The sequence below is a fragment of the Dysidea avara genome, chromosome 9 (assembly GCF_963678975.1).
Source record: "Dysidea avara chromosome 9, odDysAvar1.4, whole genome shotgun sequence".
In the NCBI taxonomy this organism is placed as follows: Eukaryota; Metazoa; Porifera; class Demospongiae; order Dictyoceratida; family Dysideidae; genus Dysidea; species Dysidea avara.
The window spans coordinates 9405752-9422650 of record NC_089280.1 but is presented as its reverse complement, the minus strand read 5'-3'; the positions used below and the strand labels follow the sequence as shown (position 1 = coordinate 9422650).

Here is a 16899-nt window from a genome sequence, read left to right as displayed (position 1 = left end):
GACTGAGTGACGCTAACTTCGTAAGAAATCACGTGTCTCAGTTAGGTCAGTTGATCGTTGACTGTGGAAGTGGCCATGAGCCTCAGTTTTCTTCGTTAAAAGGACTACGATATTTTGTGGTAAGTCATTGTGTTCGGGATGACGTCCCTTCTGATGATACATGTAGTCTGGCGTACTACGGCGTAACCGACACGCCTCGTGTGCCAGTCTATGCCAGTCTGATGAGTCAGAACATAGATTATAATTATATTCCCTACCGTCAGTCATACATGAGTGAGAGTGACACCTCTAGCATACACTGCACCCAGCAAACCACACAACCCGAGCACATATCTCCTTACGGAATCTGCAGTTGTGGGCGAACCGGCGGGAAGGTCGAGGTCTCATCTTTATTATATTCATTGCATGTTTATATTAGCTATAGAGTAAGCCACCAATGTTTATGATTATGATTATGATTATGATTACTGAAAACACAGTTACAAACTGATATGTTCAGGTAAGGAAAAAACATTACAAACGTCACATAGATAAGAGTCAGTTATAATTTATCTAAAAATACTTGTAGAGATTGGGATTCTATTGTGTCAGTTGGTAAATTGTTCCAATCGCGGATAGAATTGGGGTAATAGCTGAATTTATAATGATCTGTTCTAGCAAACGGAATCTCAAAATGGAAGGGGTGGTGGTGGCGGGCGGGATATGTGGTGTTAGTGAAATAATTTGGGACTGTTAAGACTGATGAGGAGTAAACAATGTTGTAGAATACTGTTCGACCACCATCGGTTCGGACGCGATTTTTCTTTAAACCTGCGAAGAAAATTTCTGTTCTTGCTATGCCTTTGGAGAGGCCTAGGCCATAAACTCTTGCGTGCAACATTTCAGACCTGCAGCTTACTTCGTCTGGCTGCAGGAGCTGCAAAAGTGATCTGTCCGAATGTTCTCAATTCTCGGACAAAAATATGTATTATCGGTCGAGTGGCACTGCTCGTAATGCTTGAAGGTGATCAAGTCTTTCTGTACTTGATATGAAAGAGTAACTCTTATACTCTCCAAATATATGCAGATAGTTGGCTTAATCCTTATTGGCTGTGAATTATAAAGCTCCAAAGTCACCTCTGTCGAGCAATCTTAAATTCGGCCACGTGTGAAGCTCGTGCAAATCAAATAGTTACCTATATCGAATTCAAAACTATTTTTATGAACATTGAGAGCATCAGCTACCATTCAATAGTAAATAGACACATGCACAATGGCCACACCTTGATTTTTTCCCGAATAGCTACATTGCATTTAGGCTTCTCTGACAGTAGCAGCCTGGCTACTGCACCCAGCACACATTTACACAATCCAAATCCACTTAAATGGGGTTTTGACTTAATAATGTCAAAAGGTTCTCTTCAAAATGTCCAGGACAATAGCCAGATCGAAATACTCTAATAAAGCAGTCAATTATTCTAATATAACGATCAACCAATGTATTATTGCATGTAATCAGTATTTAAGTGTTGTAACCAACGAAATTAACATATATACCTGGGTGTGGCCCTCAGATTTTCTGACTACTCCAATGGTATTATATAATAGGTAACTGTTCTATTGAGTGTTTCGATCTGGCTAATGTCCTGGACATTTTGGAGAGAAGCTTTTGGCATTTATAAGACAGGAGTTAGTAAAAACCTCTTTTAAGTGGATTTGAATTGTGTATATGTGTGCTGGGTGCAGTAACCAGGCTGCTACTGTCAGAGAAGCCTAATGCAATGTAGCTATTCGGGCAAAAATCAAGGTGCATGTGGTCATTGTGCATATAACTATTTACTATTGAACGGTAGCTGATGCTCTTAATGTTCATAAAAATATCTTTGAATTTGATATAGGTAACTATTTGATTTGCAAGAGCTTCACATGTGGCCGAATTTAAGATTGCACGACAGAGGTGACTTTGGAGCTTTATAATTCACAGCCAATAAGGACTAAGCCAAATATCTGCATATATTTGGAGAATATAAGAGTTGCTCTTTCATATCAAGTACAGAAAGACTTGATCACCTTCAAGTATTACGAGCAGTGCCACTCGACTGAAAATACATATTTTGTCCGAGAATTGATAACATTTGGACAGGTCACTTTTGCAGCTCCTGCAGCCAGACGAAGAAAGCTGCAGGTCTGAAATTTTGCATGCAAGAGTTTATGGCCTAGTCCTCTCCAAAGGCATAGCAAGAGCAGAAATATTCTTTGCGGGTTTAAAGAAAAATTGCGTCCGAACTGATGGTGGTTGAACATTGGTGGCTTACTCTATTGCTTTACAGAATTGTGGTACAGCTACACATAGGAAAAACTTTGGCTTGCAAGGGACATACAATTCTGAGGGTCTACCAGGCATGTAGGTAACTAATTGCAATTAACTTACAAATAACTATAATTGCTTAGTGCAGGAGTCTTGGAGCATTGAGAACAAGGACACAAGTAATGAAATCTACATGGAGTGTTGTCAAAATTGGCTAGAAAATGATTCCATAGAAATTTCTTCAGCTTTACTTTGATTAGTTCTAAAGATTGAGACAAGTCAATGATTGGTAGGGAATTCCGCAATCTGGATAAGCAATAAAAATTTGAATTCATAATTGGATTGGTGTGGGTTGTCTTGGGGTAGAGCTTGGTGCCAACAGATCTTGTAGTTTTTAGCATGTCAAATTTATCAGATGGATATTTGATGGATTTGATAAAGAATATGATGTCGGCAATTTCATAAGAGTACATTAATGGCAGTATACCACACTGGATTAACCTAGACATAATAAGATATTCCAGATTTCCAAATAGTTTACGCCCGTTTCATACAAAATAACACCCTCTTCTAAGCAAGGTGCCATATCTTCCACATATTCTGATTGACAGACATGAAGTTTGGCTTATCAGATTCTGCTATGAAAGGCAGTTCGATTCATGTGTAAGTTCTTTGTGTAACAACGAAGGGGAAGCTAAAAAGGAGCCTTGTACTACAAAATTTGCGTGTTCAGAATGCCCGTAAAAACACATGTTTTTCAACATCTCTTTGTAAACTAATCTGTTTAACAATTTGAACGATTGGAGTCTTATTAAGCATCCTTCGCTGTGTAGAATGATACCAAATTTAGTGAATTTGGTTGAGGATAATAACTTGTAAATTGGGATTTTCCTGCCGAGATAATTAAATTTTCCAATAAGTTAATGTATGGAGTGTAAACAGTGAGGAATAGAGAAAATGACATGAGTAAGCAGCAGTACTGTTTGTAGACTATGTTTTCAGGTAAAGAATATAATGTTCTGTACTTCTATTGCCAATGCATTGTTTCATAGTGGGATGCTGAGGAGGGGGGTGGTGAAATCAGAAGTTAGTGTCATTGTGACGTTAAGCATACCGAAATCAGTTTGGAGATGCACCCCCCCCCCCCCCCCCCCCCCCAAAAGAAAAAACACAACAACAACAACAAGAAACTAGTCTCGCATAAAAGCTCACAGTGACATAAATCCACGACTGTTGCCCTAGGCCTTCGAGTCAAATAACTAGCTATATGTGTATAATTATGTAGATTAAACACACAAAAACACAAAGGCAAACTAGTCAAACATCTTTCTCCACAACTGGGTGGAGGGCCCAGTAGCGGAGGGCTATATGTATATTGAAATAGTTGATATTGTCCATGTAATCATGAATCTAGTAAATTGTGAAGCATTGTATGCCCCAGAGAATTTTATCACCCAGGAAATGTTCAACCTGGGCTCTATACTTACGTATTAGCTTTGACTGAATGTCTGTTCTTGGAGAAACATGCAGTGATACTGCTATACTCAAATGCACGGCACACCTAGTTGTGTTCCATCTGTATCATGTTAACGTACACCAGGGGCCACTCACAGTGTTTTAGAACACCACATGTTAAACTTAACACTTATCATTACTCCTTCCTGCCTTCAACGATTAGATTATGGAGCATTCTTCAAGAGGACATTGTCAACCAGCCATCTTTGAACGGTTTTAAAGATCTATATTGTATAATTACTCACTGTAGATTACAAATCTAATCTAGTGTTCTGTGTGTGTCGTATATAGTCCTACACTGTAATAAATAAATCAATTCACACTTTGCGGAAATAAGATTGAGATTCTCTAATAGAGCAGTCATTTAGTCTAATACAGCAGTCAGGAAATACTCCAATAAAATAGTCAGCTCTTGATTTTAAAAAGCATAATAATCATAATAGGAGCACTGCTCAAAAGTGAAAAAATGACTGGGGCCTATAGCTATAGTCAGCCAGCTAGCTCTTATAGCATTTCTCCGTTATTGTCCAACTGTTAGCTGAATAACGATCACAAGTATTGTTCAGTGCCAATTGAGCTTACAACATCCAGACGTTTCCCCCAAAATCAAGCCCAAAATATTTTAATACATGCTCCTACTTTATAAGACTTGTCCGGAATACTCCATGTCTGAATGGCTTGTAGACTGCCGTAGCACAGTATTTAAGTGCTGTAATTATTTCACATAGTCTTATATACTACTATAGTTCACAGGAAACTTTTGTAGGTTCATGGGTAACATCCAACTTGCATATGTGGTTGTTTGGCTTCTCATTGTGTTAGTCTAATGTGAGCGCTATCCCACTAAGGACCTATGAGTTTGTTAATACTTGTAAAAAAGTTGGGGGACTACGGCTCACCCTGCCTACCCTTCAGAGCCAACTGTACCTCATAAACAGCATTGGAATAGTAATATCGGACTCCATTTACCTTTTGTATTCGAGGGGGGTTTAGCCCCCCTACTATTTAAGGTTGAGATACTCTCAATTATATAGTTATACCATCCTTAACCCTTCACTTGAAATTTTCATTTCTATTCCTAAGTGATTCTATTACATCAGTCAAAACCCTTCTCCATAAAGGTTACTTATAATTCTTAGACAATGGCATGCAAAGAATGCTTGATATTTGTAGGATTATGTTTTTGTGTAAATAAGTGGCTTACTACACTGACATGTTCTTTAACAGATAAACAACCCTGAAGAAATAATCACTGAGGCAGAGCCGAAATGTTTGTTACATAATTTCTGGGTGTTCATCTACTGAAGAATCCATATCTTAGTTATTTAGACAGCGGCCTGTATGACTGGGGACCCACAAAGTATGCAATTTGTTAGTCAAAGTTGGTGGCTAGGTGTATTACCCTGTAAGACAGGTCTCTTACCAAAATAATATTACCCTGCATACTTTGCAAATAGCAAAACATTCTCCAAAGTGCTATTGTTATGTAAGTCAAATTTGCAACGTAGTTTGAACTTTGCACCTATAATTATATCTAAGTTACATATATATCGGTAAGTATGTAGAAAGTGAATGGAGAGCAGCAATGCGAATTACCAACTGAAAATGCACCATAATATTAATATTATACAAGTCAGATTTTACAGCACAATGCTTCTTTGCAGCATTGTTGGATCATTCTGCTAAACTCTCTAATAGAGCAGTCACTTGCATTAAAATACTCTAATAGAGCAGTCAAGAATGTTTTTCAACTATCCCACCAGAGACCTGCATTGAAAGCCTGTGAATATAGGATAGATATATAGATATTTAGCTAACTCATCACCACTGAAATCCAGCTACTCCCTTTATCTATATAAGCATAAAAGATTCAACTAACATAGTTTAGTTTTCTGCATCCTTCATGTTTTAGTTACCTGTTTCTGACTCCCTGTATTCACACCCTGTTAAAACAAAAGTGTTTTGGTAACACCCTAGGTGTCATATAGTGACTACATTACATCTGTGGTAGGTGTAATGCAGTCACTATTTGACGCCTAATGTGTTACTGTAACACTAAGTGCAGGCTTTCAATCTCCTCACAGGTCCCCAGTGGGATAGCATTCACAGAAGAATGGTTCACAAAATATTCTAGTTAAATGGCAGTGTCTATTATAGGATTTGGAAACTGCACCTGCATGCTGCTTCCAAGTAATGGAGCAGTATGTTTGTCAGGCTGCAGAAACAGAGTCCCCATGATTGTTCAATGACATATTGTTCATTGGAGCCACCTCAGCTTTGTTTGACACATGCTGCAACTGCTACATGTGACTTTTACCCATATACAACTTCAGGCATTGTTGGTTAATCTTTTGATGTTTAGTGCATGGTTGAATCTTTTCAAATGTTTATGGGTAGCTAACTTTAAGTGTTGATGACTTAGTTAGCCTGTAAACCAGCTATAGTCTGTCAATTCACAGGTTTTCAGTGCAAGTCCCTGGTAAGATAGTTATGAACAAAACATTCTTGACTGTTCTATTAGAGTGTTTTAGTCATTTTAGCATAAATGTCCAATGTTGCAAAGAAGCATTCTGTTGTACAATCCAACCTGTTTATTGACACAATGACCCTTATCAGGCATTTTATATTGGTCATATTTCATATTCCCATTCCTACTTTCTGTTCCTGCTCTGTTAACTTTCAGTGTTGATGACTTAGTTAGCCTGTAAACCCTCTGTCAATTCACAGGTTTTCAGTGCAAGTCCCTGGTAAGATAGTTATGAACAAAACATTCTTGACTGTTCTATTAGAGTGGTTTAGTCATTTTAGCATAAATGTCCAATGTTGCAAAGAAGCATTCTGTTGTACAATCCAACCTGTTTATTGACACAGTGACCCTTATCAGGAATTTTCTATTGGTCATATTCCCATTCTTACTTTCCGTTCCTGTCCTGTTACCGTTTCCTAAAATTCTACTTACTATCATATATCCATACAGTTATTACAGTATATAGTCTCCTAATAAATGTGCCATTGTATAAATAATGCATTGTTAGAATTCTTCAGAAACTATACGCACTTCTCAGAAACATTAAAGTACCTGCTCTGTGATGGTACACATCTCAGCTTTACTTTTGTAATTCATTATTTTCCACTCACTCGCTCATTTTGTTTAATGTATTTTACAGGGTTGCACGATTACGTGGGATTCTTGCAGATCCAGGAGGTATGACCACCTTAATTTGTACAATAAGTAGCTATCAATCATATGCTTAGCCCTAGAAAAAAGAATTTTGACAATGACTATTCTATTAGACTATATTTATCTAAAAAGTCTGAAAACTGGTAGAACCATGCCTAATAAAACATGTGTCTGAGTTAGAGTTCTTTAAACAAGTAGCTTTTGAATTTTAAAGCATAAAAAATCACATGTTTTTATTGTAGCTACTTGTAATATGAATACATTACAGTGGTGATTGCTCATTATGGATGACAGTGATGACTCAGTTGAGGTGGAACCACTTCAAGAAGATGATCATCCTAAACCACTGTGTAGAAGTACTTTTCTTCGCCCTTTACCACAAGGAAGAAGAGTTTACTGCATTTTACTTCAGCTGACACTACTCAATATAATTGGAGAAATTGTCCAGATTTTTGTCCAGCTTGTTATTTATAAGCTTTTCAAGGATAATTTAGTAGAGAGTATATCAGGTTTTAAATTGTTTGAAAGTGTTCATTTGATGCTATGCCTACCAATGGGGTTTATAGCTGATCGTTACTTTGGAAGAGCCAAAGTGTTGTACTACAGTTGGATGCTTCTGTTTGTGGCTCAGCTGATCTTTGCAGTGTTCTATGGTATCACTCCTTTTGTTTCTCTCAAAGTGCAAATTTTCTGTTACGTCACTTTAATTTTTGCTTTTCTTATACACTCCTTTGCTATAGCTGGAGTTCAAGTGAATTTAATCCCATTTGGTGTTGATCAAATGAGGACAGCTTCAAGTGATGAGTTGAGTTCATATTTTCATTGGTTCTACTGGTGCAGGAATGCAGGGAGCTTTTTTGTTTATAGTGTTGGTGTTTCCTTGGTAGTTTCAGCAAAACCTGCAGTTTTACCACTACTGGTGTCATCCATTGCCGCTGCAATTGGTGTAGTAATTAACATCCTGGGTTATAAGTGGTTTATTAAGAGAGAGAAAGTTGGTAATCCTCTCTTGTTGATATATCGTGTGTTAAGATATGCAATGACTGCAAAGAGACCAGCAGAAAGAAGTGCATTTTCATTTGATGATCGACCTGAGCCATCAAGAATTGATCTTGCAAAGCAAACTCATTACGGGATATTCAGAGATGAACAAGTTGAAGATGTCAAGACATTCCTGAGAATATTAGTATTCTTTGTAGCACTTGTAGGATTTTTCTGTGTTTACCCACTGGTAAGTATGGAGTGGCTTTACACATGTATATATAGTCATATTTCATTCAGATTGGTTTTATAAAACCATTTGCATTCTCCATCCGTTGGCTTTGTTCTGCTGCATGCACAGTGTACACTTGTTTTGTGAAACAGGAATATTATTTTCTGTTCTACTCAAGGTCCTCATCATATTTAGCAACTTTATGCAAACTCCTTAGCAAATTGAAAGCTGTATAATAGCTCAAAATACTTTCTTAAACACTGATATGAACTTGAAACAAAAAAATCTATTAGATTGCTTGATACTTAACATTTAGATAACCTCTTTACAATGTGTTTACATGACATGGACACATTGTAGTAGACTGGCTGTACACTATAGAGCCATCTCAATGTGCTATACTACACAGTGTAGACGTACATGTTGTAAACATTAATTTTTTTTCTCTTAATTTACAGTTAAAGAATGTGTATTCACTACAAGCAGCTTACTTTCAACAGCCCGAATGTTTTTTTAATGAGGTGACACATCATTGCAACAAAACTGTGCCAAATAAAACCACTGTTGTTGTCCATCACTTGCATGGTCCATATTCACTAAACTGGACAATTCTGATCAACATTACAGCAGTCTTACTATTAATTCCAATACTAGATCGGATTATATACCCTCTGTGTTGTCCATGGATGCCAAAAATGTTGACTAGAATGGGAGTTGGGATGCTGATTTGTTTGACCAGCCTCCTTTGTGCAGTAAGCACTGAAGTAATTCGTTATCACAACTTTAACTTACAATCTTCAAAGCAGTCACCACATATAAATGTGTTCCGTTATGATATGCAGGTGTTCTCAGTCACTATTCCACTGTGGGTGTTGGCTCCACAATTTTTTGTACAAGGTTTGGCTGAATGCCTTGTGTTTGTCACAAGTACGTAAGTCTATATACAGAGTGCTGAGTAGGAAAGCTCCGATAATTTTCTTGATTTCTGTGTGTAATTTTCACATAAAATTGTTTATGCAGTATTCACTATACAAAGCCAAAATGCTGTTTGTGTTCTTTTTTGTCACACCACTATTTCGGTAGCCAACACTTGTATCAACGTTACACTACCATGAAATGTGGTTATCATCTAGAAACTCGAAGTTTGTTGTTATAGATAGCTACATGCTTCTGTTCATTGAAGTAAAGAAACACTTGAGTTACATTTGTCAAAACCACAGATGAATAGCTCTGTCGAAACCACAGACAGATAGCTCCAGTGTTAGTGTAAATCCAAATGTCCAGGGCTCTATTTCTTTCTATACATTTTTTTCTTCTCACTAGCACCTTTTCCAGACATACTTTCTTCGTGTGTCAGATATTGACAACACCTACTCTTGAAATCCATAAACGTATTAATATGATTCATGCAAGAAATGAAGCACTCACATCATCTGGCTGCCTCACAAATTTCATTTCAACCTTCACATACATGCTTCCATTTGTCCACAACACCGCATTAAAGGTCACAATGCAGTGAAAACGTAAACTGTATTCCATTGTAAATCATAGGACAAACAGTTTGGCTGGTAGTTACATGCGGTTGTTGTGGTTAGGTCATGAGTTCAAATCTAGCCAGTGATGTTTACCTTTTGGTGCATGCTTTTTTGAATTGAACATTTTTGCTTATGGAAGTTCACAGTATACTGGATATTGCTTCACAGTAAGTGGGAGAAATACAGTATATCAAATTTGATAAGTATAGGGCATGCATGTGTGGCAAGCCAATTGGAGGCATGTTTATGCATGTGTACTATGTAATAGCAAGGAATTTTCTCTTGATTCTGTTAACTACTTGCCTATGGTTGTATAGTAATATCAAAAATATAAATGAAAAGGCCATAACATTGAATGAAATACACAATGTACTGTATTTTTGCAGGTACAATAGATGAGAGAATGCTTCAAAAACAGTAATAACTTCTAGCTGGTCCAATATTAGATTATGAATATTTCCTGGATTAGGGGAGAAGAGGGCATGCCCCCATACCCTCCCAGATGCCATGTGATTACACACAGAGTAGCACATGGTCTGACATGGATCTATTTGCCATTTTCCTCTTTTCTCATAAAACTGTATTTTGCCTCCTTGGAGTCATTTCCTAGATGAAGGCCTGTGTGTATGTGTATAGTATAATGAGTAACATCTGTAATTCTACACTATGTATGAATGTTCCTACTAGATCTTTTGTGTATGCTGATTATCAATTTTTATGTAGTGATGGAATTCATCTATGCACAGTCACCGGCTTACATGAAGGGACTTCTCCTGGGATGCTTTTTCTTCATCCAAGGAATTGCCGTGGCATTGGGATCATTGGTGTTCTTGTCACAATCCAAGTGGAATTCCAAATTTTGGCTGCACTTCAAACTATTTTCTAACTATTTCATGTATAAAAATAAAAGTAGTTGGTGTGACATTAATAAAAATGAAGTTGATGCTGGAACTTGCCTTCCTGTTTATGTTTTAACTACCATTGTAATCCTATTTGGAATCACTTTATTTTTGTATTCAGCTAGGAAGTATAGAATAAGAATGAGGGGTAATGCATTGAAATATTTTTTACAATAATTGTGTTCTGTATACTTAAAATACTTTAATAATGCAACTGCACTTGTGATTGTACCAGCATGGGATGTGCAGTGTACAGTACAAAAACACGATTATAGCAAGGCCATGCAAAATTAGTTTGCAGTAGGCCTGCGCCGATTATGCCAGCATAATTTGGGGCATAATAGGTAGCCAAAAGCATCAGCATAATTGCCAGCATAATAGGCAAAATTTTTGTGCATTGGTTATCAGAGAAGCTGAAACTCTGCCTATTTTGCATGATGCAGAATGGGATAGTGTGCAAGCATGGTAAAAATCAGATTTACAGCTACGTTGTGAAAAAAGATTAGTTAAAGATCGATATACTCTAATAGAACAGTCACCGCATAATGAAATATCCTAATAGAACGTTCACAGATGCATTAGGTACTCTAATAGAGCAGTCAAGACACAATTTTATATGAGCATATTTGGATCACAATTGGGCATAATTGGAGCATAATAGGAGATATTTTGGAGCAATGCTCAAAAGCATAATAGGCAAGTTCAAAAGCATAATAGGCTCAGGCCTAGTTTGTAGTTTACCGTCATTTTCTACATGGCTTTTATAAAAATAACTCCAATACTTTCCACAGTATTCATCATTATATCTCTGATCTATTGTGTTGCTTTGCCTCAGCCATCATTGGGCTTAGCTATTTCACTCATGACTTTTATTATTGCACTCCACTTCCCTTCATCACCCCCTATACTTGCCTATATCCATGATTGACCAGTTGATGACCATCTTCTGGGTTGTTCTCATGGCCCCTTGCATATCCAGTATCATCATAGTGATTCTATGGTTTCTGTCATGCCTGCTAAAGGATCGATCACCTTCTCTGGGAGTAAGGTATTCATCCAACCAATCCTGTCCAGGGGACATTTATCTCACGAATTTCCATCTTGTTTGTCCCGCCAACCTATTTTGACCTTTCTGTCGTGATCAGGTGCACCACTCAGTCTGCTCTCATTTTTATGGTTTACACAATCTATAAGTACTGGTATATGCTTCCTATGGTGTGCCATTTGTTTCAAAATTATGCACTGGCAATGGTGATAATATCGACTCGGTTTGATCATAGATATCAGACTACACTCTAATATCTATGCCGGTTTGATTGCAAACCGAGTCGGTCCGACTCGGTTTTGATTGTAAACCGAGTCGATCCTAAAATAAACCGACTCGGTTCTGAAGAAAACCGAGTCGATTTTAAGTTAGAACCGACTCGATTTCAAGTAAAGAGCCTCGGTTAAAACCGACTCGATTTTAGTCAAAATCAACTGTTTGCAAATATTTAAATCGCGAATTTTGTAACGCTTGTATGCGCCCATTAAAATAATTCACGTAACTGAGACATGGCTGTACTACGTAGTTGTCAATCGACCCAGTATCAGACCAGTACGATAACGCAGCAGTAACTAAACAGGTATGAGACACACTTTAGGGTTTAGTGTTACAGTTACGCTGGTAGTCAAGTGTAGTAAATTTTGTATCCAAATTTCATAGTTAAAACTGTAAAAAATCATAACTGGCTTGACACTTAAAACATTTAGCTAGTACCTAAATCAACAGTTTTTGAAATTTTATTTGAATAATTTAGATGTAATCCAGTTACTATATACCCTCACCCCTGTAAACATGGTGTTCATAGTCACCACAGCTCATCATTTTACTGATTACATGCAACTCAGACTTGAAACAAGTATGTCGGTATAAACAATGCTGGTTACGCCTCCCTCTAGTTTCTACTAACCAATTGTATGCTCATGATAAACAGTTTTGTAAAATGTTGATAGTTAAAAAAGAGACGACAGTTGGCTAAAGTTGGCCATCCTAGATGGCTCAGCATGGCAGACACACACAATGCAACAGGCAGCCCGCTGAATGTTCTTGTCCAATTAAGGGTCCCATATACTGGTTATGAGTGTTCAAACAAGAAGATTGGATTCACCAGGCTTCTGTATGCCATGGATTGACATCTTCAGAGCACTCACAAAGGTTGCATGCACTTATTGAAATTATAGATGCTTGGGTACAGATGTTACTTACGTCACAACCATTGAGTTGGTAGATAAACAGGGATAGTATTGCATGATGACCTGCTACCATATAGCCTAAACATTTCAAGGTGGAAAATTTTTGCTGATTTTGTGGTTTTAGGGGTTACCAACGAATATTTTAGCCTTGAAATATTTAGAACTCCATACAGTCTAATACATTTTGGGAGTCTTTGCAAATCCGCAAAAAAATTATTTTTAGCAACATTGCTCAACCTTAAAAATCTAGGCTATATATGGTATACTTATAGTATGTTCAGGTTGAGCTGAATCCTCAAAAACATTTAATAACTCATGGATGCAATTACACACGATCTTGAAATTTGGCTCATTGTAGTACTGCTTGACCTGCTAAAAATATTTTTGTTCAAATGTTTGACATAATATTTACGGCCAATCAAAATTTTCACAATACATTTCCTAAGGAGAAGCCATATGAGTACAGTGTCCATTACAGCCCTTTCCCGAACTTTTAATGGAGCCAAACCATACGTGTCTGTTGTTGACACCTTTGCTGTTACCAATAATCATCTGGTTGGCTGAAATGTTAACTCTGTTGAGAAAAAGTCCACTTTTAATTTTTAGATGTTTTCAGGATTCAGCTCAACGTGAACATACTATAGTAAGATTACACACTTGGCTATGTTAATCATATTTGCCAGGTTACACCAAGTGTACAAATGTTGTTACTGCATGGTTGAATGCATGCCTAGTACATTTCACCACACTTCCAGTTATACATACATGCGCACAGTGATTTAAATTTTGTAGGGACAAACATTGCCTTATCACACAAAATTACAAACAAAAATTCATGATTTCATGGTAGTAAAATGAAATATTGCACTGTGTAATGTGTTACTGAAATATACATATACATGAGAATCTGTCTACTCTTACGATTCGTTTACACTAGTTACAAAGTAATCTGGTAAGTGTGGTTTGTGTCCTTATACAGTTCTGCAGATCCTTGCGGAGGAGGCTGGAAGCATGTACACGAGTGTAATTGTTCTGAACCTCAGGCTACTATAATACCTCCCGCTTGATGGATATGAAGAATCCGTCATGTAAAATTAAAGTGCGGCATTGAACTCCAATTTCTTCTTGAGCTCAACTATGTCACCATTATTCTGCTGTACTATATTATAAAGTTGAAATTCTATATACCTTCAGGCATTTATACGTAGGAATTTATATTGTTTTAAAAGCCATTCCAAAGCCAAGTATTGACATAAATGCAGCTACATACGGTAATGAATACTCTCAGTTTCAGCTACAGTACAAACTGAATGTTCAGATTTACATTTACATGCACAAATACAATATTAATTCTTGAGGCATCTTATAGGGATACTCATTCAGAATTTACGGACACATTTTCATTTCCTTATGCACCTATCAATGTTATCCCCCACCTCCCCCCTCCCGGGCGTAGTGGGGGAAATGGTGGGGATTTGACTTTTTGAAAAATCAAATTCTCCACCCACTGGGGAACAACTAGTGGTCAAATCTCCATGTAGTATCGCTGGAATAAACTTTAGGAAACAGATCAATTCTCATAGCTCGCAAGCTAAAGCAAACGCCTAAAATTTCGAACGGTCAAATGCCCCACTAGTGGGGCAAAATTTCTGATCAAATCGGCGAAAATCCCCCACTAATCCCTTAGTAAGCCCGGGAGGGGGGTAGTGGGGCTTAACATTGATAGGTGCATTATATCTATAGTAATTCTGGCAATTATTTTATTGAACAGTGTATCTTTCTGATATTTACTGCAGCAAATTTAGTACTCCTTACCATCCCACCCCTAAGTAATATTCTAGATCCATTCTCTTGTAGAGGGGAGTCCCAATAGAGAGATAGTGTGAACAGTCTGCCAAGAAATTAGCATGCAGTGTACAAGCTAGTACTGTACGCAAGGAAATTTTGATGTCAAAAAAATTTGAAGAATTAGTACGAATCGTCAATATTTAATTCATCAAACTTTAACTGATTAAGCGCCTCTGTACTTTGTGCTGTGCAAAAGCATGTAAACCAGTCTTAGTAAATACATTTTGAAGGCGCTTAGGCAAGTCCAAGCATTTCGTCAACTTTTAATTCGTCAAATCTGCACAACTGTGAATTCATCAAATTTTTTGACGTCAAAATTTCCTTGCATACGGTAGTCTCTTGTGAAGTGCACAGAACTACAAAAACAGCAAAGCGAATCCTCGGCAGACAAATGATGGTCACCACTCAGTGCTGTTGCTATAATTCAATGCTACCACCTTAGTGAGTTGGAATCTTAATAATTTTCATAGCACTCATGATGCTTCCAACCCCCTCAACTTCTTAGTGGCTCTGTACTCCTCTTGTCCACAATCTTGGATTCCACCATGTAACTTCTGCCCTATGAAAACACGAATTGGACTGTGACACATGATTCACTATGACACTGTTTAGACCCACACTATGACCATTTACAGATCAAAAGTAAGTAAGAGGCCACTGTGAAACACAAATTCAACTCAGTAATCTACACACTAATTGAGGAGAAGTTATGTAGCTAATACTTATTACTTAATTCAGGCCTTAATTTACTTTTTAAGGTGTTGAGGACAAATGTCCTTACATATTCACAAATGTACAGACATAGAGTCAAATTGTATAGACATCAGCTAGAGAAGCACTTTATATACACTGCTGGAAATGGAATAGAGAGTTTCCATTGAAAGTTTTGAGGCACACAACCACATAGCTGCATCATATCACCAGGCTGTGGTCATTACAGCTGCTGGTGATAGCAGTACACAAAGGGGAGGTGGCATTGGTAAATCCTTGGGTTGGGAAAATGTACAGTAGCATCTCCTAGCAACAAAGTGACAATTATTGTTAGCACTACAAACAAACGTGCTTTTATGGGGATGGTATATTCAGCGGAAAGGCGGAAACAGCAGAATCATCATTTACAGATTATGAACAGCCTTAGAATACCCATCACCAGTTAGTTACCCACTGTTAAGTATATTAATACAGGTCATAGAACTCACCACGATTAATTGAAGCACACAGCCTTTGTAGTACCAATTATCTGTCTTCTTGCAGCTTGCCATCATCTGTGGCTGTCAATTCTTAGACTTTAGACTAATCTCAAGCCTCGTCAATTGATTTAATGATTTATTGATCATCACTCTCCAATTAACATACCATATTGATTGATTGATTGATTATAACACCATATTTTAAAGCGCATATTACTATAGGTGCCTTATATTTATGTACCAAACATGTGATAAGAGCATTCTAGAATGTTCTTTAACTTATGTGACTGATTACCACATTTTGAATTGTAGAACAATTGGTATTGAATGGTCAGACTTAGCCTTGGGTGGTCATACTCTATTTTTTCGGGGTGGCATTTACAGATTTTCAATTATAATCAAGTGCCCCCCTTGAAGGTGCTTCTAGTAATGTGCTTCAAACTATGGAGTGTGAGGGGTGAGGTATGACCACACTATAAGAATTGAAGGCCATAGATGATGTTAAGCTATAAGAAGATAGAAAATCGGTGCTACAAAGACCATGAGCTTTTAATCATGGTGAGTTCTATGAGCTGTATTTATATATTTAACAGTGAGTAGCTAACTTCTCGAGGGGTCCTTCACTTCCAGAAATGTCGTCGATGACCATGGAAATTTGGTAATTTTTATTAGAAATGTAGAAATTTTTGTTGGGAATTCAGAAATATTAACTGAAATTTTAAATACATAAATCCGTACGATTAAAAATTTTATAATGTTTGGCATTGAATTTTGATTATTTCATTAGTGTAAGTTATATTGCATGGATTTATATGTGTATATACACGAGGCCAGATGCAAGGAAGAGGGGTCACTATCAATAGAAGACGTATAGCGCCATCTAGATTATACGCACTAACATTTGTCCGTAATCTGCTTGCGTAAATTTGTTGTATACTTTTGAGCTGATTCGATTCCCACAGTGCAAAGGCCACAGAATGTACTACAACTCAAGCT

The 16899-nt window shown here is 37.3% G+C and overlaps 1 protein-coding gene and 1 long non-coding RNA gene across 2 annotated transcripts; one reads left to right on the top strand and one right to left on the bottom strand.

Annotated features, from left to right (window-relative positions):
- Positions 1–10806, top strand: LOC136266030 (solute carrier family 15 member 4-like). The gene is made up of 5 exons (XM_066060995.1): positions 1–119; positions 6970–7007; positions 7252–8214; positions 8655–9127; positions 10455–10806. The coding sequence occupies exons 3-5, from the start codon at positions 7267–7269 to the stop codon at positions 10615–10617; spliced, it is 1584 nt and encodes a 527-aa protein (XP_065917067.1). The 5' UTR covers positions 1–119; positions 6970–7007; positions 7252–7266; the 3' UTR covers positions 10618–10806.
- A 2878-nt stretch (positions 10807–13684) lies between these two features.
- Positions 13685–15715, bottom strand: LOC136266041 (uncharacterized). The gene is made up of 2 exons (XR_010705872.1): positions 14681–15715; positions 13685–14024 (listed from the first exon to the last, which is right to left on the bottom strand). It is a non-coding gene; the product is annotated as an uncharacterized lncRNA (long non-coding RNA).
- Positions 15716–16899: the final 1184 nt, after the last annotated feature.

Excerpts from the sequence above, each read along its gene's own strand:
- LOC136266030 (XM_066060995.1), top strand. The coding sequence starts at position 7,267 with ATGGATGACAGTGATGACTCAGTTGAGGTGGAACCACTTCAAGAAGAT. Across the intron at positions 8,215-8,654 it reads TTTTCTGTGTTTACCCACTG|TTAAAGAATGTGTATTCACT; the intron begins GTAAGTATGGAG and ends CTTAATTTACAG. Across the intron at positions 9,128-10,454 it reads CTTGTGTTTGTCACAAGTAC|TGATGGAATTCATCTATGCA; the intron begins GTAAGTCTATAT and ends ATTTTTATGTAG.